General features: G+C 48.4%; 1 protein-coding gene across 1 annotated transcript in view; it reads right to left on the bottom strand.

Moving 5' to 3' along the window:
* Nucleotides 1-408: 408 nt before the first annotated feature.
* Nucleotides 409-25,175, bottom strand: part of C7H11orf80 (chromosome 7 C11orf80 homolog) — a 53,992-nt gene continuing 29,225 nt past the window's right edge. The window contains exons 8-16 of the mRNA XM_037905202.2: nucleotides 24,536-24,740; nucleotides 23,500-23,647; nucleotides 21,179-21,325; nucleotides 20,408-20,529; nucleotides 19,504-19,614; nucleotides 16,712-16,810; nucleotides 5,007-5,124; nucleotides 2,707-2,990; nucleotides 409-556 (exon numbers count right to left, since the gene is read on the bottom strand). Coding sequence (XP_037761130.2) covers nucleotides 503-556; nucleotides 2,707-2,990; nucleotides 5,007-5,124; nucleotides 16,712-16,810; nucleotides 19,504-19,614; nucleotides 20,408-20,529; nucleotides 21,179-21,325; nucleotides 23,500-23,647; nucleotides 24,536-24,740 — 1,288 coding nt within the window. The 3' untranslated portion in view covers nucleotides 409-502. The remainder of the gene's footprint in view (nucleotides 557-2,706; nucleotides 2,991-5,006; nucleotides 5,125-16,711; nucleotides 16,811-19,503; nucleotides 19,615-20,407; nucleotides 20,530-21,178; nucleotides 21,326-23,499; nucleotides 23,648-24,535; nucleotides 24,741-25,175) is intronic.

Here is a 25,175-nt window from a genome sequence, read left to right as displayed (position 1 = left end):
TACTCAAAGAAGAACCCAGGAGTCCTCCACCACTGTCATCTCCCTTGACCACAAAGCCATCCACCCTCCCTCCTTCTAATACAACAGTGTCAGCTCTCTGGGGCAAGGGACCAACTTTGTTCCATTTTTGTACAGTGCCCAGCACAGAGGGGTCCTAGTGTGTATCGGGGCTCCTAAGCCCTACTGCAGTGGTTCTCAAACTTTTGTACTGGTGACTCCTTTCACATAGCAAGCCTCTGAGTGCGACCTCCCCTTATAAATTAAAAACACTTTTTTATATATTTAACACCATTATAAATGCTGGAGGCAAAGTGGGATTTGGGGTGGAGGCTGACAGCTCGTGACCCCCTGAGGGGTCCCAACCCTCAGTTTGAGAACCCCTTCCCTACTGCCATCCAACAATAAAGAACAAGAACCCCATTGAACGGATGGTCTTTATTTGGCTTTGTTTGCATGGGGGAGCACAGCTGTTCTCATACCCTTGGCTAAGGGCATCTCCATTTCAGGATGTCCATTCAGAAAGGTTGGAAATCTCTTGCAGCCACAAGTGGTCGCCCTGCGGGACAAATACAAACAGGCATTGGTCTGTGACTAGACAGGAGCAGAGAAGCCTCCCCACTGGCGAGGGAGGTTACAGCAACACCTGGAGGCCATGTCCTGCCATGCCAGGTGCTGCTCACACAACCAGGCCAAACTCTTCCAAAGCAAAGAGTGACATCAGGTGCCTCATTTTTTGAGCATGCAACTAGAGATGCTGTAAGGACCCTGATTTCCAGACAGTGCTTGGACATCACCCTCAAATTCAGGCCCCTTTCAGGGCTCTCATGTTGGGCTACCAAGAGCCTGGCACCACAAATGACTGATGCTTTTTTCAAACAGTAAATGGAAGTCTCCACCCCAAGAAACTTCCAGTCTTTCCCTTGTGCTAAACAGGCCCCTTTGGCCAAGATACTAATTGTATGTGATTCCCACAGATCTCAGTGGGCTCCTGGAATCCTGGCTCCCACCCTCCCTACTCTAACCATTAGATCTCACTCCCCTCCCAGAGCTGGGACTAGAACCCAGGAGTCCTGATTCCCAGTCCCTGCCCCTGTTCTCTAACCCACTAGACCCCCCTCCACTCCCCTTGCTGAGCTCCAGACTCCCAGCCCAGCTTGCTCTCCTCTGAAAACCAAACCCAGACTTTTGCATAATCTAGAAGGATTTTTGAAAAGAAATCCCCATAGCCATGTTTACGTATTACTCCTGATTGATAATCCTTAGCCCTTCTATCTAAGCCTCTCAAAATGCTTTCCACACTGTGACGATGCCCCCCATAAGGCTTTACGGAAATATACTTATAAATGTATATATAACATAACTAGAATGTGTTTTACGCTACATATGCCATGTAACATATCTGTAAAGGTTATGATCTACTGAATCTATTAATCCTATTTGTATACATGTATCATTTTTGAATTCGAAGTTATGAATATTGGCTGCATACTTGTTTGATTCTGAGTAGGTTTTAGTGAAGCAGTTGGTCAGCTTCCTGAGAAAAGACTATTCTCAGTAAGTGCCCAATCAAGAAGCCCTTAAGCCAACAATGAATTTGGAGACGCCAATCCACATCTGAGCTTTCCCAGGGATGTGGCTTGATTGGTAAGGAACTCAGTCATGCATGGACATGTGACTTGCCCAGGTGACTCCAAAACTCCATTTTGTAGCTGAACTTTGCATAGGAGAGAGGAGCGGGGTCTCCACCCACAAGAGAAAGTCTATTTAAACCCCTGGAAGACCCCTCCATTTTGTCTTCAGCTGGCTAAAGAGAGAGCCTCTCCACCCCCAAGGATACCTGAAAGGAACTGGAACAAAGGACCGTAACTACGGGGGGGGTGAGTGATTGCTGGACCCAGACTAGAAGGAGACTATTCTGTAAAAGGAAGCTTACTGGGTGAGGTTTTTATCTGTATTCAGTTTCTTAGACATAGGCTTGCGTGTTCTGTTTTATTTTGCTTGGTAATTCACTTTGTTCTGTCTGTTACTACTTGGAACCACTTAAATCCTACTTTCTATATTTAATAAAATCACTTTTTACTTATTAATTAACCCAGAGTATGTGTTAATACCTGGGGTGGGGGGGGGCAAACAGCTGTGCATGTCTTTCTATCAGTGTTATAGGGGGCAAACAATTTATGAGTTTACCCTGTATAAGCTTTATACAGGGTAAAACGGATTTATTTAGGGTTTGGACCCCTCTGGGAGTTGGGCATCTGAGTGTTAAAGACAGGAACATTTCCTAAGCTGCTTTCAGTTAAGCTTGCCATTTGTGGGACGTGGTTCAGACCTGGGTCTGTGTTTGTGGCCAGCAAGTGTGTCTGGCACAGCCAGGCAGGGTTCTGGAGTCCTAAGCTGGCAGGGAAAGCAGGGGCAAAAGTAGTCTTGGCACATCAAGTGGCAACTCCCAAGGGGTTTCTGTGATCCAACCTGTCACACACACATTCATACCTGAAGCCACAGCTCCCTCTGGTGGTTGGGTCAGTGTTATCCCCATTTTGCAGACAGGGAAAGTGAGGTAGAGAGGGAAGGCACATTAGAACTCAGCACCAATTGATTCTGAAGCCCATGCTCCTGCAAACATGGCCTTGTGGGTGCCATCCAGTTTGGCCCTTCCCTTTTGCTCAAACCAAGTTTGATTTCTGGAGAGGTTCTTCCCTGACCAACCTGCCACAGATTCTCACTGCTTCTGGCTCCGCCTTCTGATACAGCTGTAAAGCCTTCCTCTCTTTCACCTAGGAACATGCTGGCATCTGCTCCTTCCTTGGGACTCCACAGGCAAAAACTCACCTGGCTGCCAAAGTCTGTCATGAGATCGTCTGTCCTCTCCTGCAAGCCACCCAGTGGCTCTCGCTCCAGAGCCCCACCTGCATTGTTCTCCATGGTTGCTGTCTTCCTCCTCTTAGTTTCACTCATTTCTCCCCACAAGTCAGCTCTGTCCAGCAGAGAGGCTGTAAACATAAAATGAACATGATGCTCTCACGATAACTGTCTTATACTGTGCTATCGCTGGGAAATGCTGCAGAGCTAGTTACCCAGTGTCTCATACCATGCTGTAGGCGAATGGGACCTCTTTGCCAGGTTTGGCAAAGGCCACATGTAATCCTAGGGAGCTCGTGAATCTGGTAGACACAGACTGAGCAGGGCCAGCAGCTGGAAGGCTGAATACATTCACATTAGGAATAAGGGGAAAATGTTTAGCCAGGAGGGAGATTCCCTAACGGGGCAGCTCCCCATGGTTGGGATTCTCCATCCCTTAGCGGCTTTACATCCAGACCAGATGTCTCCCTGAATTATCTGGTCTAGCTCCACCACAGGATTGATGCTGAATGCTGGAATCACTGGGTGAGGTTCTCTGGCCTGTTTGATACAGGCCAGGGGGTCACGCCTGATGGTCAGAATGGTCCCTGGCCATGAAATCTATGGATGAATGGTGGGCAAAATCCACTGTGAGCATGTGTAAATGCAGATAAGAGCAGGCCATTCAATCAACACCAGTGCTGGTGATAAGGGAAATAGAAACTTCACAGGAAAATGATCTCGGAGCCATCGTGGGGCTGCTCAGTGGGGAAGGGAGGACGAGGGGGTTAGAGAAAGGAATAAGATATTAAAGGGTGTTAAGAGTAGAGACAGCCCATCCCAGGGAGCAGGGCAGAGGACTCTTAGGCTCTATTCCCAGCTCTGCCACTGGCCTGCGGCATGACCTTGGTCAAGTCCCTTCCTTCTCGGTGCCTCTGTTTCCCCTCCCACTCTGTGTCTATTCTGATTGTCTCTCACTGTGGGTCTATGCAGTGCTCAGTTTAATGTGAGTCTGATCTCAGTCGGGGAGGGTCTGTGCAAAGCCTGGCACAACAGGGGCCCTAATTCAGTCATGCAAAGAATAACAGGCAATATGATTGTGGTTGTTCTATGAACTGCTGGCCTGTTTATCTACTTTTCTAGTACAAAGGTGGCTGGTTCCAAGCCCCAATGCGGTCACCGGAAAGAGGATTTGTGGGGCGTCTGGGTGGCTATCACCTGGAGGAGCTGTGTGTTTGTGTTGTGATGGGGCAAGGCCAGATGGTTATAGGAAAGTAGTGAGAAACAGGTATGTTAGCCCCATGCTAAACAAATCCCTGTTAGCATGGTAACCAAATGGCAGTTGCTCCAGGTTAAGTAAGACACCTGGGGCCAATTAAGATCCTTCCAGAAAGCAGTGGAGACAGCTAGGTTGATCCTTCCAGAAAGCAGTGGAGATAGCTTCCAGAAAGCAGTGGAGACAATCAGGGGCTGGCTGAAACTAGTTAAAAACCTCCCAGATAGTCAGGTGGGCGTGCATGTCAGGAGTTGTGGGAGGAAGTTGTGCTGTTGAAGAGACTGAGCAGTACACACCATATCAGGCACAAGGAAGGAGGCCCTGAGGTAAGGGTGAAGTGGAGCTTGAGGAAGTGGGGGCTGCTGTGGGGAAGTAGCCCAGGGAATTGTATGTGTCCTGTTTCTCAAAGGTCAGCTACCATAGCTGATACTATTAGGGTCCCATTTTCTTACCTGGCTCTGAATGGACAGAACTGATGCTGTCAGATACCTCTTCCTGTGATAGCTTCTGGCCAGCTGTTGGTAAGAAACACGCAGCGAGCCAGGCTGGGTTGGCATCTTCACTGAATAATCAGAGGGCCAAAGGGGGTAGCCCGGAGTAGAGGGTGGACCTGAGCTCCCCCCTTTGCCCCTCTGATTATTCACTGAGACTGGGAGACAACAGAAACTGTGCAAGGGAGGATAGCTTCTCCTCACCCCCCTCGCTGGGTTCTGATGAAAATGGCTCAGTAGGCTGTGACCCTTGCCTCTAGAGAGAGAAGGGCTATGTGGAGGGTCACAGTGAGCCTCTGAGGCTAGCAAAATCTGCCAGGAAACGCGGGACCCACAGAGACAAGGACAGAACTTTGTCACAGTGTGCAGAGAGAATGTGTGTCCTCTGTACATTTTCTTACCCGGCTCTGAATTGAGAGAACTGATGCTGTCAGATGCCTCTTCCTGTGATAGCTTCTGGCCAGCTGTTGGTAAGTCACACGCAGCGAGCCAGGCTGGGCTGGCATCTTCAGGTACCTGCTGTTGAAAGTTACCCTCATTAAGTTTGATGAGCAGGGGACAGCTCTGCCAACCTGGTTACACTGGAGAACTGGGTAGGGGAGGCTGAACTGACGCAAAAGTGCAGCATGTCCCCAGCAGCCACGCAGAACTGACTGCACTGCTCCCCACAGCCAAGCACGGTGCTCTCAGTAGCACGCCTGGCAGTACAAGTGCATTTTGGGTAGCTATCCCACAGAGTGGTTGCAGACGTGTATTCTGCTCAGGTCAGTGTGTGCCCAGTGCACCAAAGCCAGAGAACTTTACCTAACAGTACACATGGAGCAGCACTTGCACCCCCTGAACCCTTAGCCTCTCCCCTGGCTATTTAAGGGCTTCACTACACCCTTCCCTAGTTCCTTCTCATCTCCCATGGCTTGAGTCAGAGTGGTTTTCTCCTCAGGCTTTATTCCACAGTCCTGTGATTTTTCTGTATATAGTTTTTAGTTGTGGCTAGCTTACCAGTACCCTTAAGTTTAGTTTATTATTAATAGTTAGATAAGATTTTGCACACTCTTTCCAGGTTTCAGTGGCCAGAAAGGAGGTTCCCCTTCGGAACTGGAGAAAGGGATTCTACTCACGGTACTTCCTGCTCCCCAAGTCCAAGGGAGGGGGTGAGATCTATCCTCAGTCTGCGTCTCAACAAGTACATCAATTACATGAGGTTCCACATGGTCACGCTAACTACTATTCTCCCCGCTTTGAATCACAATGACTGGCTTGCTGCCCTCAATCTTCAGGACGCTTACTTCCATGTAGTGATTTTCCCAAGCCACAGTAGATTTCTGAGATTTGTAATGACAGATCAGCATTATCAGTACACCGTGCTTCTCTTTGGCCTGTCCTTAGCTCCCTGGGTATTTACCAAATGCCTGACTACAGTAGGAGCATATCTCAGAAAAGAGGAATGAGAGGGTTACTCGCATTGTGCAGTTATTGAGGCTCTTCGAGATGAGTATCTCTGTGGGTGCTCCACTTCAGGTGTTGGTGCATCCTGGCGCCGGTTGATGGGAGATTTTCGGGAGCAGTGCCTGGTCAGGATGTGCATGCGCAGTAGCTGTCTTGCCGTGCCATTAGCACTTCATCTAGCATGTGCACGGCCTGACCCCTTCAGTTCCTTTCCTACCACAGAGTCTTTAATGCGAACTCCGAATTAGAGGGGAGAAAAGTAGGTAGTGGAACACCCATAGGGGAACACATCTTGAAGAACCTGTTACTGCATGAGGTGAGTAACCCTCTCCTTCTTTGAGTACTATCCCTGTGGATGCTCCACTTCAGGTGACTGTAAAGCAGTGCCCTACTGTGGATGGATGGGCTGCGGAGTTGTATGCATAGTTGGCGCTAGCACCGTTCGGCCTAGTATCACATCTGAGCCTGAGCTTTGCATTATTGCGTAGAGATTAATGAATGTGTGTTTGGATGCCCAAGTGGTGGCTCGACATATCTCTGTGAGTGGTAGGTTATTCAAAAAGGCTGTTGAGGTTGATATTGATCTCGTCAAATGGGCTCTGATCCCCACTGGGAGTTCCCTTTTTTGTTGCTGTTAGCATAGGTGGATGCAATTGGAGATCCATTTTGAACGTCTTTGTTTTGATATTGCGGATCCCTTTGATCATTCAGTTGTGGAGATGAACAGTCTCGGTGATTTTCTGAATGGTTTCATTCTATCTAGGTAAAATGCTAATGCGTGTCTAACATCTAGAGAGTGTAGGACTGTCTCTTGTACAGTCCCATGCGGGTTAGGGTAAAATGTAGGTAAGTGAATTGGTTGGTTGAGATGAAAGGATGATGATACCTTGGGGAAAAATTTTGGGTGTGGTTGTAGTGTCACTTTGTCTTTGACGAATACGGTAGATGGAGGGTGGGCCATGAGAGCCCCTAGTCCACTTACTCTTTGTGCAGAAGTATTCGTGACCAGGAATGCTACCTTCATTGAGAGGTGTAGTAGAGAACAAGTCATGAATGGATCCAATGGTGCTTTGGTAAGGCCTCTAGGACCAGGTTTAGATCCCATGCTGGTGTGGGGTTGAGTATTTCTGGGTTATACCTGTGAGGAAATGCTTTGTGATCGGGTGTGTGAATATTGAGACACCATCGATCTTATGATGGAAAGCAGCTATGGCTGGCAGGTGTACTTTAACTGTACTTATGGAAAGTCCTGATTGTTTCAGTTCTAATATGTACTCCAAGATCAAATGAAGTGGTGCTGTAAGTACAGTTATGCATCTGTTTCTGCACCACATGGAGAACCTCTTCCATTTCTGTAGGTATGTTGCACAAGTGGATATCTTTCTGTTGTTTAGTAATACCTGTTTAACCTGTTCCGAGCAGGCTAATTCTTCGTGTTGGAGCCCTGGAGGAGCCATGCCTTCAGGTGAAGTTTTTCCAGGTCCAGATGGAGGACTTGACCTTCGTCTTGTGAGAGAAGATCCTGTCACCATGGGAGAGTGTATGGTGCGCAGATCGCCATGCATCTCAGGTATGGGAACCATGTCTGTCTGGGCCATGTCGGGGCTATAAGTATGACCTTGGCTTCGTTGTTTCATATCTTGTGTATTACCCTGGAGATTAACCGTGTCAGTGGGAATGCTACAGGAGAGGTGTGTTTCATCTGATGAGGAAGCCATCCCCTAGGAATTGTGTTCCCAGTCCTGCTCGTGAGCAAAACTTTGGGCATTTGTTGTTTCATGTGAATAGGTCGATGTGTGGGAACCCTTACATGTGGAATATGTGTTGTGTTATGTTGTCATTCAGTTCCTATTCATGTTCTTGGGGAAACTGCTTAATGTGTCCACCGTCATGTTCTGCTGACCCAGGAGGTATGACGCTGTAATGGTGATGTTGTGTTTTATGCAACAGTTCCATAGTTTTACGGCTTCTGTGCATAGGGAGCGAGATCGTGCTGCGCCCTGTCGGTTTATGTAGAACATACATACAATGTTGTCCATCATGACTCTTATTGTTTTGTTCTGAAATGGTTGCATGCATTGCGAACTGTGCATAATTCAAGCAGGTTGATGTGTAAATGTGTCACTGCGGATTCTCTTGGATTGTATGTTGGTTTAGGTGGGTGCCCCAGCCAATCGGTGAGGCATCCGTTGTGATCAGTATGGATGGTGGATCCTGCTGGAATGGGGTCCCTGAGCATACGTTTCCTGGATTTGTCCACCATTGTAAGAAGTGTTGGACTTTTGGTATTAGTGTTGGCTTTTGTTCAGGCTGCAAAAGGAAGAGCAGATACTCCCAAAACTGGTGGTTAACACTGAAGTTAAACTCACCAACCAGTCACAAACTGTGCTTCTGATCCTCCACACTGGTTATCAAGAAGCTGAAAAAAGAAATCACACAGCCCCCTTTATTGCATTCCAGTTCTCTGGCTCCCAATCAGCACATAGGTCCAGTACAGTGAGAAGTTATTTAAAAACTCTACTCATTATGCAAAATGTTCTTCTAACCCCAAAGGGTCAGCCATGTTACCAGGTCAATATTAGTTTGGATCTTACCCAAAATACCACGCTGCCAGCCAATCCTTTAGTGTCTAAAACTAAAGGTTTATTATAAAGAAAAAAGAAAGAACAAGAAGAGCGATTTTAAATGGTAAAGCAATCACATATATACAGAAACTTCAAAGTGCATATATCAGGTTCTCAGCAGTATTGGTGAATTTGCTGGCTTGAAAGTCCCTCTGGAACACATCCGCAGCTTGGATGGGGTCATTAAGTCCTTTGTTCAGAGCTTAAATTTGTAGAGAAATTACTCCAGAGGTGGAAAGCAGGATTGAAGACAAGATGGAGATGATGCAGCTGTCTTTTATATCCTTTGCCATGTGTTTGGTACTTCCTTTGTCCCATACACAAACTCATAGCACATGGCATGGAAAAACCTTGGAGTCCTCTGTCCATATGCATGCCCCTACAAGTCCTGCTGACTCATAAGGTGTAGCCCCTGGCTTCTTTCAGTGGGTTGTTTCTACAGCTGATGACCCTTGATGGGCTATCAAACAGGCTAGGCACTGCTGATGTCAGTCTGTCTGGGGGTGTCACCCAGAAACACAGCACAAGTTTTGAAATACAGATATACCATTAAAAAGATGCATCCGATGAAGTGAGCTGTAGCTCACGAAAGCTTATGCTCTAATAAATCTGTTAGTCTCTAAGGTGCCAAAAGTATTCCTTTTCTTTTTACGGATACAGACTAACACGGCTGCTACTCTGAAACCTGTCAGATATACCATTGTGACATTCTGTACCTTGGGGGAGCATAGTGTAACCCCCATATTCCTCATTTTCATATAATCGTGATCTTACATATAAAGAATGCCTTGTAAGGTATCAGGGGAAAGGTTATGATCTGCTGAAAGTCATTTATCTATCCATATATGTGTATCATTAATGCATATTAAGTTATGAGAATTGTGTTATATGGTGGTCACTAAAGCATGCTGTAAGCTGGGGACTCAGCCAGATATTAGCTCCCCAGATGCAACAGCAAGGAAAGTAACCAACGCCTGGGAGGGGTGTCAAACAACCCATCAACAGCCATTGCCACCAAGGGAGCTACAAAGCAATGACTCACCTGCATGAGGCCACACAAGGGGAATTGCTCAACCTTGCTTGATGAGACTCAGCAATGCACTCCAGACATGCCTAGACTTGTGCTCTCCAAGCACATGGACTGAGAGTATAAAACAGACAGAGTGGACACATATTGGGCCTTTCTCCTGCCCCCACCTATGCTGCAAGCCAAGACACTGAGGAGAAGAAGACAAGACTCCAACACAGGAGACTGGCCCAGGTTTAAGGAACAAACCTGTATATTAAGGACTGCAATATCCAGTGGGGTGAGAAAAATGGCTTAATCTAGTTGCTGCCCAGTCTAATAGGGTTGAGAGTTTAGACTGTGTGCTTATCTTTTATTTTTTTTGGTAACCACTCTGACTAGTTATGCTTTGACTTATAATCACTTAAAATCTATCTTTATAGTTAATAAATGTGTTTGTTTGTTCTACCTGAAGCAGTGTGTTTGGTTTGAAGCATGTCAGAGGCTCCCCTTGCAACAACAAGCCTGGTACATATCAATTTCTTCGTTAAATTGATGAACTCATATAAGCTTGCGGCGTCCAGTGGGCATAACTGAACACTGCAATATGGCGGTTCCTAGGGTTGTGTCTGGGACCGCAGATATTGGCTAGTGTCATTTGCTTGTAAATAGGGAGCAGCTTACATGCCAGAGGCTGTGCGTGAACAACCCAGGAGTGGCGGTTCTCACAGAAGAGCAGGGTAATGCTGGCTCCCAGAATCAAGGATTGGAGTGACCTAGCAGATCACCAGTCCAGATAACACCAGAGGGGAACGTCACAACCATACACATCTATAACTCAAAATACAAAGATATAAACAAGATTATTATACTTGGCAAATCATAACATTTTCAGATACCTTACATGGCATCTCTAGTCAGATTCCTTGCAATTTTATAATATTGGTATCAAAATCATAAAGTGTCTCCCATATTCCATACAGTGTCACAGATGCATTGATGGAACCAGCAGAATCAGTGTGGCAAACACCAGCCACCATCCCTCCAACTTGCAAACATGCAGACAGAAAGTATTACATACCAAATAAAGGAATGGACTTCCTTTTCTCGCACCCCCAGCCCAATTCCTTAGCCCTGGTCTACACTAGGAGTTGAGGTTGAATTTAGCAGCGTTAAATCGATTTAACCCTGCACCCGTCCACATGCTGAAGCCCTTTTTTTCGACTTAAAGGGGTCTTAAAATCGATTTCCTTACTCCACCCCCGACAAGGGGATTAGCGCTGAAATCGGCCTTGCCGGGTCCAATTTGGGGTACTGTGGACGCAATTAGATGGTATTGGCCTCCGGGAGCTACCCCAGAGTACTCCATTATGACCGCTCTGGACAGCACTCTCAACTCAGATGCACTGGCCAGGTAGACAGGAAAAGGCCTGCGAACTTTTGAATTTCATTTCCTGTTTGGCCAGCGTGGCAAGCTGCAGGTGAGTGCAGAGCTCATCAGCAGAGGTGACCATGCTGGAGTCCCAGAATCGCAAAAGAGCTCCAGCATGGACCAAACAGGAGGTACCGGATCTGATTGCTGTATGGGGAGAGGAATCCGTGCTATCAGAACTCCGTTCCAGTTTTCGAAATGCCAAAACATTTGTCAAAATCTCCCAGAGCATGAAGGACAGAGGCCATAACAGGGACCCGAGGCAGTGCTGTGTGAAACTTAAGGAACTGAGGCAAGCCTACCAAAAAACCAGAGAGGCAAACGGCCGCTCTGGGTCAGAGCCCCAAACATGCCGCTTCTATGATGAGCTGCATGCCATTTTAGGGGGTTCAGCCACCACTACCCCAGCTGTGTTGTTTGACTCCTTCAATGGAGGTGGAGGCACCACGGAAGCAGGTTTTGGGGACAAGGAAGATGATGATGATGAGGAGGTTGTAGATAGCTCATAGCAAGCAAGCGGAGAAACCGGTTTTCGCGACAGCCAGGAACTGTTTCTCACCCTGGACCTGGAGCCAGTACCCCCCGAACCCACCCAAGGCTACCTCCCGGACCCGCCAGGTGGAGAAGGGACCTCTGGTGAGTGTACCTTTTAAAATAGTATATATGGTTTAAAAGCAAGCGTGTTTCATGATTAATGTGACCTGCATTCGCGGCTCTCCTGGATGTATTCCCAAAGCCTTTGCAAAAGGTTTCTGGGGAGGGCAGCCTTATTCTGTCCACCATGGTAGGACACTTTACCACTCCAGGCCAGTATCACGTAGTCGGAAAGCATTGCAGTGTATGTTTGCTGGCGTTCAAACAACATCCGTTCTTTATCTCTCTGTATTATCCTCAGGAGAGTGATATCATTCATGGTCACCTGGTTGAAATAGGGTGCTTTTCTTAAGGGGACATTCAGAGGTGCCCGTTCCTGCTGGGCTGTTTGTCTGTGGCTGAACAGAAATGTTCCCCGCTGTTAGCCACGAGGAGGGGGGAGGGGTTAGCCACGCGGTGGGGGGAGGCAAAATGCGACCTTGTAATGAAAGCACATGTGCTATGTATGTAATGTTAACAGCAAGGTTTACCGTGAAAGATTGTACCCATTGTTCTATAAAATGTGTCTTTTTAAATACCACTGTCCCTTTTTTTTTTTCTCCACCAGCTGCATGTGTTTCAAGGATCACAGGATCTTCTCCTTCCCAGAGGCTAGTGAAGATTAGGAGGCGAAAAAAATGCCCTCGTGATTAAATGTTCTCAGAGCTCATGCTGTCCTCCCACACTGACAGAGCACAGACGAATGCGTGGAGGCAGACAATGTCAGAGTGCAGGAAAGCACAAAATGACAGGGAGGAGAGGTGGCGGGCTGAGGAGAGTAAGTGGCGGGCTGAAGAGAGGGCTGAAGCTGAAAGGTGGCGGCAGCGTGATGAGAGGAGGCAGGATTCAATGCTGAGGCTGCTGGAGGATCAAACTAATATGCTCCAGCTGCAGGAAAGGCAGCAGGAGCACAGACCGCCTCTACAGCCCCTGTGTAACCAACCGCCCTCCTCCCCAAGTTCCATAGCCTCCTCACCCAGATGCTCAAGAACATGGTCGGGGGGCCTCCGGCCACTCCACCCCGGAGGATTGCCCAAGCAACAGAAGGCTGGCATTCAAAAAGTTTTAAAGTTTTAAACTTTTAAAGTGGTGTGTGCTTCCCTCCTCCACCACCCCTCCCAGGCTACCTTGGCAGTTATCCCCCTATTTGTGTGATGAATTAATAAAGAATGCATGAATGTGAAGCAACAATGACTTTATTGCCTCTGCAAGCAGTGATCGAAGGGAGGAGGGGAGGGTGGTTAGCTTACAGGGAAAGTAGAGTGAACCGGGGGGGGGGGGTCATCAAGGAGAAACAAACAGAACTTTCACACCATAGCCTGGCCAGTCATGAAACTGGTTTTCAAAGCTTCTCTGATGCGCACGGTGCCCTCCTGTGCTCTTCTAGCTGCTCTGGTGTCTGGTTGCGTGTAACCAGCAGCCAAGCCATTTGCCTCAACCTCCCACCCCGCCATAAACGTCTCCCCCTTACTCTCACAGATATTGTGGAGTGCACAGCAAGCAGTAATAACAGTGGGAATATTGGTTTTGCTGAGGTCTAACCGAGTCAGTAAACTGCGCCAGCGCGCTTTTAAAAGTCCAAATGCACATTCTACCACCATTCAGCACTTGCTCATGGGTTCCGTCTATGTTCCCACCACAGTTAGGGAATCCCATTGCAGCAAAGCCATCCACTATGACCTGCACATTTCCCAGGGTCACTATCCTTGATATCGGCAGATCTTTGATTGCGTTGGCTACTTGCATCACAGCAGCTCCCGCAGTAGATTTGCCCACTCCAAATTGATTCCTGACTGACGGGTAGCTGTCTGGCGTTGCAAGCTTCCACCTGGCTATTGCCACTCGCTTCTCAACTGTGAGGGCTGCTCTCATCTTGGTATTCTTGCGCCTCAGGGCAGGGGAAAGCAAGTCACAAAGTTCCATGAAAGTGCCCTTACACATGCGAAAGTTTCGCAGCCACTGGGAATCGTCCCAGACCTGCAACACTATGCGGTCCCACCAGTCTGTGCTTGTTTCCCGGGCCCAGAATCTGCGTTCCACCGCATGAACCTGCCCCATTAGCACCATGATGCCCACATTGCCAGGGCCCGTGCTTTGAGAGAAGTCTTTGTCCATGTCCTCATCACTCTCGTCACCGTGCTGACGTTGCCTACTCGCCCGGTTTCGCTTTGCCAGGTTCTGGTGCTGCATATACTGCTGGATAATGCACGTGGTGTTTAATGTGCTCCTAATTGCCACAGTGATCTGAGTGGGCTCCATGCTTGCCGTGGTATGGCATCTGCACAGGTAACTCATGAAGAAAGGCGCGAAACGATTGTCTGCCATTGCTTTCACAGAGGGAAGGAGGGAGGGAGGGCCAGACGATATGTACCCAGAACCACCCACGATAATGTTTTTTGCCCCATCAGGCATTGGGATCTCAACCCAGAATTCCAATGGGCGGCGGAGACTGCGGGAACTGTGGGATAGCTACTCACAGTGCAACACTCCGGAAGTCGACGCTAGCCTCGGTACTGTGGAAGCACTCTGCTGAGCTAATGCACTTAATGCACTTAGAGCATGTTGTGTGGGGACACACACACTAGACTATATAAAAACGATTTCTAAAAAAACTACTTCTATAAATTCGACCTAATTTCGTAGTGTAGACATACCCTTAGTGGTGGATAGGGGCAACAAATGGGGTAAACAACTACAATCCTGATCCACACTCCAAGACAAGGATTGGAAGAGATTAAATCTATTTGGGTGGAAAGTCTACTCTTCGGCAACTCTGCAATTCCGCATGGCCAACTACACAGCGTTACTAGCAACAAAAACCACAATAATTACACTAAACTGTATGAGTTCCTTGATGAAATCTCAGAGGACAAGAAGGAACAATTCCAAGCCATCATTAACGAGGGACAGCTCGTAGCCAGAACAGCACCCAAAGCATCCCTCGATGTCGCAGACACGGCCGCATGCACAATAGCAATAGTAATGTGCAGAGCTTCATGGCTACATTCTTTGGGAATCCTGAGGGAACTTCAAATTAAGGTAGAAGACCTCCCATTTGATAGGGATAAGCTGTTCTCCACCAAGACAGATGAGGTCCTACATTCCATGAAGGTCTCACGAGCGACACTAAGAACACTCAGCATTTACACAACCCCAAACAGAAGGAGGAGATACCAACCATACTCCCGCAACAGAGACAATACATTGCAACAACAATAGAGACAATTCGACAACCAGAGACAAAGACACTAGCCACAGAGACGTTATCCTTCCCAGTCTCAGTCTGTGGCGTCCCAAGCACCATCAGCCAAGATGCAATTTTGAAACGTTTGTCAAGGGTCTGACTGACCTTCCCCAACAACCAGCACCAATACTACAAACAACCCAGACCTTTGGTCATCGGCTATGACCATTTTATCATATGCAGGCCTCCATCACCACAGACCACTGGGTATTAGAGATCATCCACACAGGTTATACCATCCCTTTTATTTTCATTCCACCTACCCATCCCCCTTCCCTGTCCCTCTTCAGGGACCCTTCTCACGAGCACCTTCTACGACAAGAAGTGAATCATCTTCTACAACTAGGTGCCGTGGAACAAGTTCCAACACAACACAAGGGGAAGGGATTTTATTCCTACTATTTCCTGACTCAAAACAAAAACCGTGGATGGAGACCCATATTAGATCTCAGAAAACTTAACAAGTTTGTCCGTACCCACAGATGGTCACATTAAACTCAACGATCCCAGTGCTGGAAAAGGGGGACTGGTTCTCGGCCCTCGACCTAAAAGAGGCATACTTTCATATTACCATCCATCCCGCATGCAGACGGTTCCTACGATGCACAACAGGAAAAGACCACTTCCAGTACAGAGTGCTACCCTTCGGACTTTTGATGGCCCTGAGAGTTTTTACCAAAACGCTAGCAGTAGTAGTGGTGCATTTGCGCAGACAGGGAATACTGATCTTCCAGTACCGGTATACATACCACGAAAGCACAGCCTGAACAAAAGGGCCCAAGCAATATTAACCAGCTTCCTCAATGATGTTTCGATATTGGACATTTGCAGGGCAGCTCCTTGATCTGCCATACATACTTTTACCAAGCATTATGCTATTAGGGCTGCATCTAGATCAGATGCAAATTTTGGGAAGGCAAGTGCTGCAATTGTTCTTTAAGTAGACTCTGAGCCCTGCCCCTTAACTTGGTTTGTGAGTCCCCTGAGTGAAATACACGTCTGCACCCGCTCAAAGAAGAGTGGTTACCTACCTGGACTGTAACTGTTGTTCTTCGAGATGTGGGTGAAGAGGTGTCTTCCACGCCCCACCCTCTGTCCCCTCTGCATTGGAGTGTTACCATTTAATGTTTGGTGTGAAGGAATAAGGGGGGGTTGGAGCCCTTAAACAGCCTGGGGAGGGACGAAGGGGCCATAGGGCATGAGCACCAACCCATGGTTATGGCTAGGGAAAGTTCTCTGACTTCTGAGTGCTGGGTGCACACACACCTGAGTGGAGTTCATATCTTGCAGAACAACAGTTATAATACAAGAGAGTAACTGTTTGTTTTTTTCCCAGCAGCAGGTAATAGCAGAATGAAGATATTTTTCTAATATAAGACTGAAGGGCATTGAAAACCGGCTGAACAAGGTCCTGGATAATTTACAGGGGGGTAATCCTACCCTGGGTCCCAGAGAGGGATGGGGTAGATGGGATCTGATGTGGGGTGTCTCCATCTCTGATGGAACAATCCACAGGGAATAGTCTGTAGGGACTCCGGCCACATGGGATTCAGTAGACGCTTTCCACCTCTGCTATCTCTGATGACTAAAAGGTGCTCACATACCATGGTCACGAGCATGGAGTTGGTGGGTGGGTGGATATGTATGATGACAGGTGACAGATAGACACAGATCAGTATACAGGGCCTCAAAGAGGGAGCCACAGGGTGAAACTGACTTACTTTTGTGATGCTGCATGTGCCACTGGGCATCAGTCGCTTCCGAGTGACATTTTCAAAGGCAGTTTGAATGGCTGCCATTAGCTCTGGGGTATCTGAAACCTGGACACATTAATAGAATACAGTCACCTGGGGAAAGGTGCTTTGGAATCTTGAGACCTCTCCTTTGAAAAGTTCTCATGCCTCCATGGTTTGCAAGAGGTCTTAAGCTACGTTTATCCTTACAAGCACTACAATAGCACTTCATCTAATGATGATGTTTTCATCCCTCTGCTGGGGGGGAGCAATGAAGCCCAAGAGTTGCCTCCAAATCCAGAGAACAGAGCAAACCGCAAACTCTCTGCCACCTGCCATGACATCTCTCCAAGAACCGTGGTATCACAACACTAGTATCACAGCATTTCTTCAAATACTAAAAACTTGCTCACAGGGGACAAAAACAACTTGGAAGACTGTATGACAGTGCCATCCTGTGATCTTCCTGAAAACACCATCCTGGCCACCATGGATGTAGAAGCTCTTTACACCAATATTCCACACAAGCTGTGAAGAACAGTATCCCTGATAAGGCTATGGCACACCTGGTGGCTGAGCTTTGTGACTTTGTCCTTACCCACAACCATTTCAGATTTGGGGTCAGTGGCACTCCTATGGGTACCCGCATGGCCCCACAGTATGCCAACATTTTTATGGCTGACTTAGAACAATGCTTTCTCAGCTCTCATCCCCTAGCGTCCCTCCTCTACATGTGCTACATTGATTACATCTTCATCATATGGACCCACAGGAAGGAGGCCCTTGAGGAATTCCACCTGGATTTCAACAATTTCCCCCCCACCATCAACCTCAGCCTGAACCAGTCCATACAAGAGATCCACTTCCTGGACACTACAGTGCAAATAAGTGATGGTCATATAAACACCACCCTATACCAGAAACCTACTGACCGCTATACTTACCTACATGCCTCCAGCTTCCATCCAGGACACATCACACAATCCATTGTCCACAGCCAAGCCCTGAGATACAACCAAATTTGCTCCAATCCCTCAGACAGAGACAAACACCTACAAGATTTTTTGGGGGTGGGTGTGAGGGATAGCTCAGTGGTTTGAGCATTGGCCTGCTAAACCCAGGGTTGTAAGTTCAATCCTTGAGGGGGCCATTTGGGATCTGGGCAAAAAAATTGGGGATTGGTCGTGCTTTGAGCAGGTGGTTGGACTAGATGACCTCCTGAGGTCCCTTCCAACCCTGATATTCTATGATTCTAAGATCTTTATCAAGCTCTCTTAAAATTACAGTACACACCTGAGAAAGTGAGGAAACAAATTGACAGAGCGAGACGGGTACCCAGAAATCACCTACTACAGGATAGGCCCAACAAGGAAAATAACAGAACACCACTGGCCATCACATACAGCCCCCAGCTAAAACTTCTCCAGCACATTATCAATGATCTACAACCTATCCTGGAAAACGATCCCTCACTCTCACAGACCTTGGGAGACAGGCTAGGTCTAGCTTACAGACAGCCCCCCAACCTGAAGCAAATACTCACCAGCAACTACACACCACAGAAACACTAACCCGGGAACAATCCATGTAGCAAACCTTGTTGCCTACTGTCCCCATATCTACTCTAGCAACACCATCAGAGGACCCAACCACATCAGCCACACCATCAGGGGCTCATTCACCTGCATGTCTACTAATGTTATATATGCCATCATGTGCCAGCAATGCCCCTCTGCCATGTAGTTTGGCCAAACCGGACAGTCCCTACGTAAAAGAATAAATGGACACAAATCGGACATCAGAAATGGTAACATACAAGAGCCAGTAGGAGAACACTTCAATCTTCGTGGACATTCCATAACAGATTTTAAAGTAGCTATACTTGAACAAAAAAACTTCAGAAACAGACTTCAAAGAGAAACTGCAGAACTAAAATTCATTTGCAAATTTAACACCATTAAGTTGGGCTTGAATAGGGACTGGGAGTGGCTGGCTCATTACAAAAGCAGCTTTGCCTCTCCTGGAATTGACACCTCATCATCAGTTATTGGGAGTGGACTACATCCACCCTGATTGAATTGGCCCTGTCAACACTGATTCTCCACTTGTGAGGTAACTCCCTTCTCTTCATGTGTCAGTATATAATGCTTGCATCCGTAATTTTCACTCCATGCATCTGAAGAAGTGGTTTTTTACTCATGAAAGCTTATGCCCAAATAAAGCTGTTAGTCTTTAAGGTGCCACCGGACTCCTTGTTGTTTTTGTGGATACAGACTAACACGGCTACCCCCTGATACTTGAGTGCCATCTGGTGACTCCTCTCATGACATTATTAATATTATAGTAGCCCCGGAAGGCTACCACTTTCATCAGTGTCCAATTCTGTTGGGGGTTGCACAGACCCCAGCTGAGATCAGGGTATCATTATGCCAGATGCTGCACAGACCCTGACCAAGATTGGGGGCCCTGTCTTGCCAGGAGCTGCCCTGACCCCAAGTGAGACTGGGGCCCCCATTATGTCAGGCCCTGCACAGATGCATAGTGAGATAGAGTGCCTCCCCTGAAAAGCTCACAATCTAAATAGACAAAAGGTGGGAGGGGCAACTGAGGCCCCAAGAGGAGAAGGGACTTGCCCAAGATCACCCAGCAGGTCAGTGGCTGAGCCATAAACAGATCACAGTAGCCCTGAGTTCCAGTTGAGTCAGCACAGCTAGTCACTAGACCATGCTGCCTCTCATGGAGAATTATATCCTAAAAAATCCACCACATACAATAGTTACCTGCAAATTCTGCAGACATTCCCTTCTGAACTGGCTGTTAGTGCTGCTGGACACCACGCTGGAAATGGCACCTAGGATGACGGGCAGGGACAGCTTCAACCTCCGCTGGTTCTGGGAAGGGCCAAGAACATTTTACTGCACATTTCCATTCCCATCGACACCTGGCCACCCAGGGATGGATCAGAAAACCAAGGCAGATCCTGTGGTGGGGAAGCTTAGGGGGTCAGAATGGGATGGTCCTACTGAAATTGGCTCAGCACATAGTGGGATCAGCCTGACACCTAGGAAAAGCACCATGCATATAGCGGGTTTATGTCTCTTTCAGATGATGTCATCCGCAGCAGTACAGCATCGCCTAGCACAGCCCTGGAGAACTGGGGCTGGGACTAATCCCAAGAGGACAGCACCCCCTACTGAGGGCCTGGCACTGTTCCATTTAGCACAGCATGCCCTAATGCCACACTGGGCTCAGCACGGACTCCAAAAGGAGAGTGCCCCCTGCGGCTCCCCCACCCTTCTCTCTATAGCACAGTGTCTGCAGCAGCTCACTGACTCAGAAGAGGGAGCAGCTCCTGTTGAGTCACCCACACCACTTCTTGTGGAACCTGAAGTTTTGTGCAGACATTTCCAACCCAAGTCCTAACCAAATCCCACGCTGCTGAGCTGGCAAAATCTCCTGAGAGCACAGTTCACAGGAGTCTGGCTGCAGGATATGTGGTGAAGCCAACTTGACCCAGTAATAAAACAATGAGAACAGAAAAAGCAGGCAAGAGCACAACTCACCCCGGTACAACAGCAGGCTCAGAGAGGATGGAGAGAGGAGCCCGGATAGAAGAGCTGACCCTGTGATCTCAGATCCATGGGTTCAGTGCTGCCTAATACACATACCAGTACAAGCTCCTACCTTCCCTCTCTTGCAGTGCTCCTCTAGCATTGCGTCAATGACAGCCTGGACTCCGCGCTTCACTGCCTGCTGGCTGCACAGGAGAATCTGGTCCATATGGGATGCAATCATGCGCCGGGCCCCTGAGTCACAACAGTTCGGGGTTCGTTTACATGGGGTTTGGTTTGCTTAGGGAAGAGTCATTTTTAGGCGATGATGATCCAGGGAGCCAAAAAACAGGTCAAAATCCCAAAGGCAAATCAGTTATTATTTATGTTGCAGGGCTGCCCCGAGGATCCAACCAAGACCAGGTCCCCAGTGTGCCAGGTGCTGCACAGATCCTGAGTGAGAGTAGCGCCCTGTCCTTCCAGGTGCTGCACAAACCCCGCAACATCAACAGGGCTCTCTCATGTTCCCTGCAGCATAGTGCCCCCTAGCACTGCACTGGGGTCTGTGCAGCACCCAGCATGCTGGGGACCCCCAACTCCTTCGGAGCCGGTGCAATGTCTGTCATGCCAGGAACCCCCATCTCATCTGGAGCCGATGCAATGCCTGCCATGCCAGGAACCCCCACCTCGGTGAGGTCTGTACAGCACCAGGCACGCTGGGACACTGATCTCAGTTGGGGTCTGTGCAGCTCTTGGCACAACAGGGGCCCCGATCTTGGTTGGAGCTCTAGGAACTAATCATATACAACACTGCAGTTTTTGTTTCCAGCCTCTAGGGGAAGACAAGCCCAAGATTTGAGCTGGGATGTTACCCTGGAAAACAGTCAAGCGATTTTATACATACAGAAATCGTAAAATGGCTTATCTTGAAACTGGTCTGAGTAGTGGAGAAAGAGGAAGAGCAACAGGGTCTGCTCCCAAGTATCCGGATCATCTTCTTGGCTTCCACCTTCCCAGTGAAGTTTATATCTGACGTCTGGGCTCACTCCATCTGGGGGGCAATGGAACATCAAGCAGCATTTTTATACAAAGAGACACAGCCAGTGCTGCCATCTTTAATCAAGCAAACGGCTTCATGATATTGGTGCAGTGCTGCTGCTAGGATGGCGCTCAGCACCCACGACTTCCCACAGCTCAGATCCCACTTAGGCTGCACTGTGGTAGTGCCAGTTCTGCTAGGCGCTGTCCAAACGTAACAAAGAGACTGTTCCCTGACTCAAAGAGCTCGCACTCAACAGCCAGGTCTACATCCAGCCTTCTTCCTGCTATAAGCAATGCCAGGGGGTGATTTTTTTAACCGATCTAGTTATAGTGGGACAGTTCCTAGTGTGGATGCAGTTATACCAGGATAAAGGTGCCTTATCCTGGTACAGCTTAGGGAATAACTATACTGGCCAAAAGCACATTAATCCCAGTATCATTGTGTCTACACTAGGGGGCTGCACCACCTTAACTACCCAGGCACAGCACAACTTGGGTGAGCAGATAAAGCCTTGATGTTAGATCATAGCCACCGGCAGAATTAAACCAAGAGACGGGAAGAGCAAAGAGAAGCAATGAAATGCTTGCAATCTGCACACTCAGCAGCACTCCCAGCTCACCAGCTGCACAGCCCCTGGGGAACGTTTTGCAGTGCACAGCAAATGGGAGCTAATAGGGGTGGAAGGACAGCAAGGTGGCTTTGAGGATGTTCGCAGGCAGCTCTCACCATGCATGAAGGGGCAGCATGGGGGAAAGCGCAAAGGTGCATGCTGGGAAATGTTCCAAATGGGTGACAGAGAATGGTATGGTTTGTTCAGTATTTTAGGGGAGAAGCATTCAGGAAAATCTTGCCCTCATTTAGGTACCTAAAAGAACTTTGGGATCCTGCTGCCACAGGGCTTCTCAGTGCCACAAAATGGCATGATGGAGAAAGAAGGGGCTCTAATAATGACCACTGGGTATTACTGCTACTTAATAGCATGATAGTGCTACCTAGAGGCACCATTTACGATCCTGGCCCCATCGTGCTGGTGTTTCAGAGACCTGGACTGAGATTGTGGCCCCTGCCAGACCAGGCCCTGCACAGACACACAAGAGAGTCCATGCTCCAAAAAGGGGGAGGAGAAACAGAGCCACCAGGAGGAAAGGGACTTGCCCAAGGTTAGTATCAGGAGACAGAATAGAAGCCATGAGTCCTGAGTCCCATTCTTGTGCCTGCCTGTCTAGCTCCCAACTTCACTCCACAGCCCTGTCCCGAGGGTATGTCTACCACAGAAAAAGCCCGTCTCGGAGCCCAGGTCAACTGACTTGAGCTTGAGGCAAGGGGACAAAACTAGCAGTGTAGACCAGGGGTTCTCAAACTTCATTGCACTGTGACTCCCTTCTGATAACAAAGTTACTACATGACCCCGGGTGGGGGCAGATCACAAGCCACACCACCCCAAGTGGGGGAAGATGGGGCCACAGCCTGAGCCTCGCTGCCCAGGGTGGGGGTGAAGCTTAGGCTTCAGCTTCAGCCAGGGGTTCCAGCAAGTCTAATGCTGGCCCTGGCAACCCCATTAAAATGGAGTCGTGACTCACAGTTTGAGAACCGCTGGTGTAGACAATTGAGCTCGGGTTGGAGTCCAGGCTCTGAGACCCACCCCCACCACCGGGTTTCACAGCCTGATCTCCAGCCCAAGCCTGAACACCTGCACTGCTATATTTAGCCCTGTAGTTGACAGAGGCTCTGAGACTTGCTGCCGCAGGGTTTTTTGCGGTGTAGACATACCTTTCCTCTCTTCTCTGTCTTTACCACTGGCCACCCTGCCAAATTGACACAACAGGATTGGAGTGATGTGGGTCAGATTTTGCCACAAAATTGCCAGTTCAAGTCTGAGTGCATCCTTTGTGACAAATCAGTGGATTTTCAGATGCTTGTGCTGTTGGCTACAGACAAATTCTGATTTGTCTTGAGATCTGAGCCAGCCAATATGGGAAGCTCTAAATACGCATCTGTGCAGCACCCATCACAATGGGCTCTAATCTTATTTGGGATCTGTGCAGCACCCAGGACAACAGGGCCCCGATCTTGGCTGGGGACCGTTGAGCACTCAGCACAATGGGGGCCTGATCTTGGTTAGGGATCTTTAGAATCTGAGAAGGCTGTGAGCTCTACACAATTGCCTTTGAGAATGACAGCACCTTCTTCCTGCCTTGGATCTGAGTCCAATGTTGTACTATAGCTGTATTTCTCCCATTCTGCTAAGTTCGATGGGTCATTGAAAAACAAAGATGATTTCCCCTTTGCATAGAATGATATGGGCAGACCCGCCGGGTCGTAAAAAAATATGTATTGTTGGCTAAGGAAGAAACCACTGTGAGGCTTAAAGCAAAGCAATTTGAGCACAACAAACACCTTTCCCTCTCCCTTGTAAAGACATGTGTATTTACCCTCTGATCTTTCAGTCCTAGTGTTCTTAGGCACTACAAGGTACAGCAATTTCCAGGAGCAGTGTGATATTGGAGACCTGCTGGCCCTTTACATTATAGTGGATGTTAAGGCCCAACGGACCATTCTTACTTCCTTATCTTGCCTGCTGCACAGCACATGAGAGTTTCACCCAGCACATTTTCTCTGTGTCAGTTTTTTCGGGATGGTCTAACCCTGAGGGGTGCTGGATCCACACCTCAGTGCCTCTCAGGATCAATGAGAGCCCCACAAGAGCTAAAACTAACTCCTTTGTTCATTGTGACCAGTGAAAATTGCAGTAGGATGAGATGGCTCGTGAGCCTATCTGAGAGGAAGAACACTGCAGTGGAGAGGGTGCTAACATGAGACTCGGGAAACCCAGGTTCAAGTCCTTGCTCTGTCACAGATGCACTGGGTGACCTTGGCAAGTCACTTGGCCTCTCTGTGCCTTAGTTCTCCAGCTGTACAAAGGGAATAATAGCACTGCCCTGCCTCCTGGGGGACTGGAAGGATAAATACAGTAAAAGTACCAGGTGCTCAGACACTACAGTGGTGGGGGCCAGATACGCATCTTGGACAAATACAAAGGCCCAAAGCTCAGCACACAGTTGCAGGCTAAACTGCTTTCTGCTATGGTGGCTCCTGATGAAGCGACTCCTATGTTTCGAGCATCCCTCCCAGGTGCAATTCACCTCTGTGCAACAGGCCCATGGCCCCCTGAGGCCCTGGTCAGCCCCATGTGGAAATATTTCTTCTTGTAAAGGATATGGAGACAGCAACTATCTTAGCAGGCTGATTGGGATACAGCTTCAGGCAGGGACACAGCGCAGCAGCCGGCGTGACTTCCAGCTCCCCGGTGAAGCCAGTTTCAGCCACTTCGCGGGGAATCAGGAGGCTGATAGCCCTGCCCAGCACAGGGTGGATTTTGTCACAAAGGAAGTTAGCGCCACAGGACACCAAGCTGTCCACAACCCTATGTGGGACAGAAATAAACAAAAGGAAATAAGAACAGAGGCACTGCTGCAACAGATCAGACCGATGGCCCATCTACTCTTGTATCTGGTCTCTAGCCCTCACAGGCCAGGAGCAATGATCCAGCTGTTATTACTTATTTTACACTAACACCTGTAGTGCCAAGTGCTGTGCAGGTTCCTATACCAAGACACCTCATCACATTGGGTGCTGCACAGATCCTGACCGAGATTGGCAGGTTCTGTATAGTACCTGGCATAATAGGGCCCATATATCAGGTGGGATCTGTGCACTGCCCAGCAGAACTGGCTTCCAATCTAAGTTGGGGTGTGTACAGCACCCAGCACAAGGGGAGGCCCCAATCTCAGGCAGGGTCTGTGCAGCACCTGGCACAAGTGGGGGGGGCCCGATTTCATTTAGGCCTCTGGAGTGATAC

Source organism: Chelonia mydas, chromosome 7 (genome assembly GCF_015237465.2).
Source record: "Chelonia mydas isolate rCheMyd1 chromosome 7, rCheMyd1.pri.v2, whole genome shotgun sequence".
Taxonomy (NCBI): Eukaryota; Metazoa; Chordata; order Testudines; family Cheloniidae; genus Chelonia; species Chelonia mydas.
Note: the sequence above shows the minus strand (reverse complement) of the source record. Positions and strands in the feature narration are given on the sequence as shown.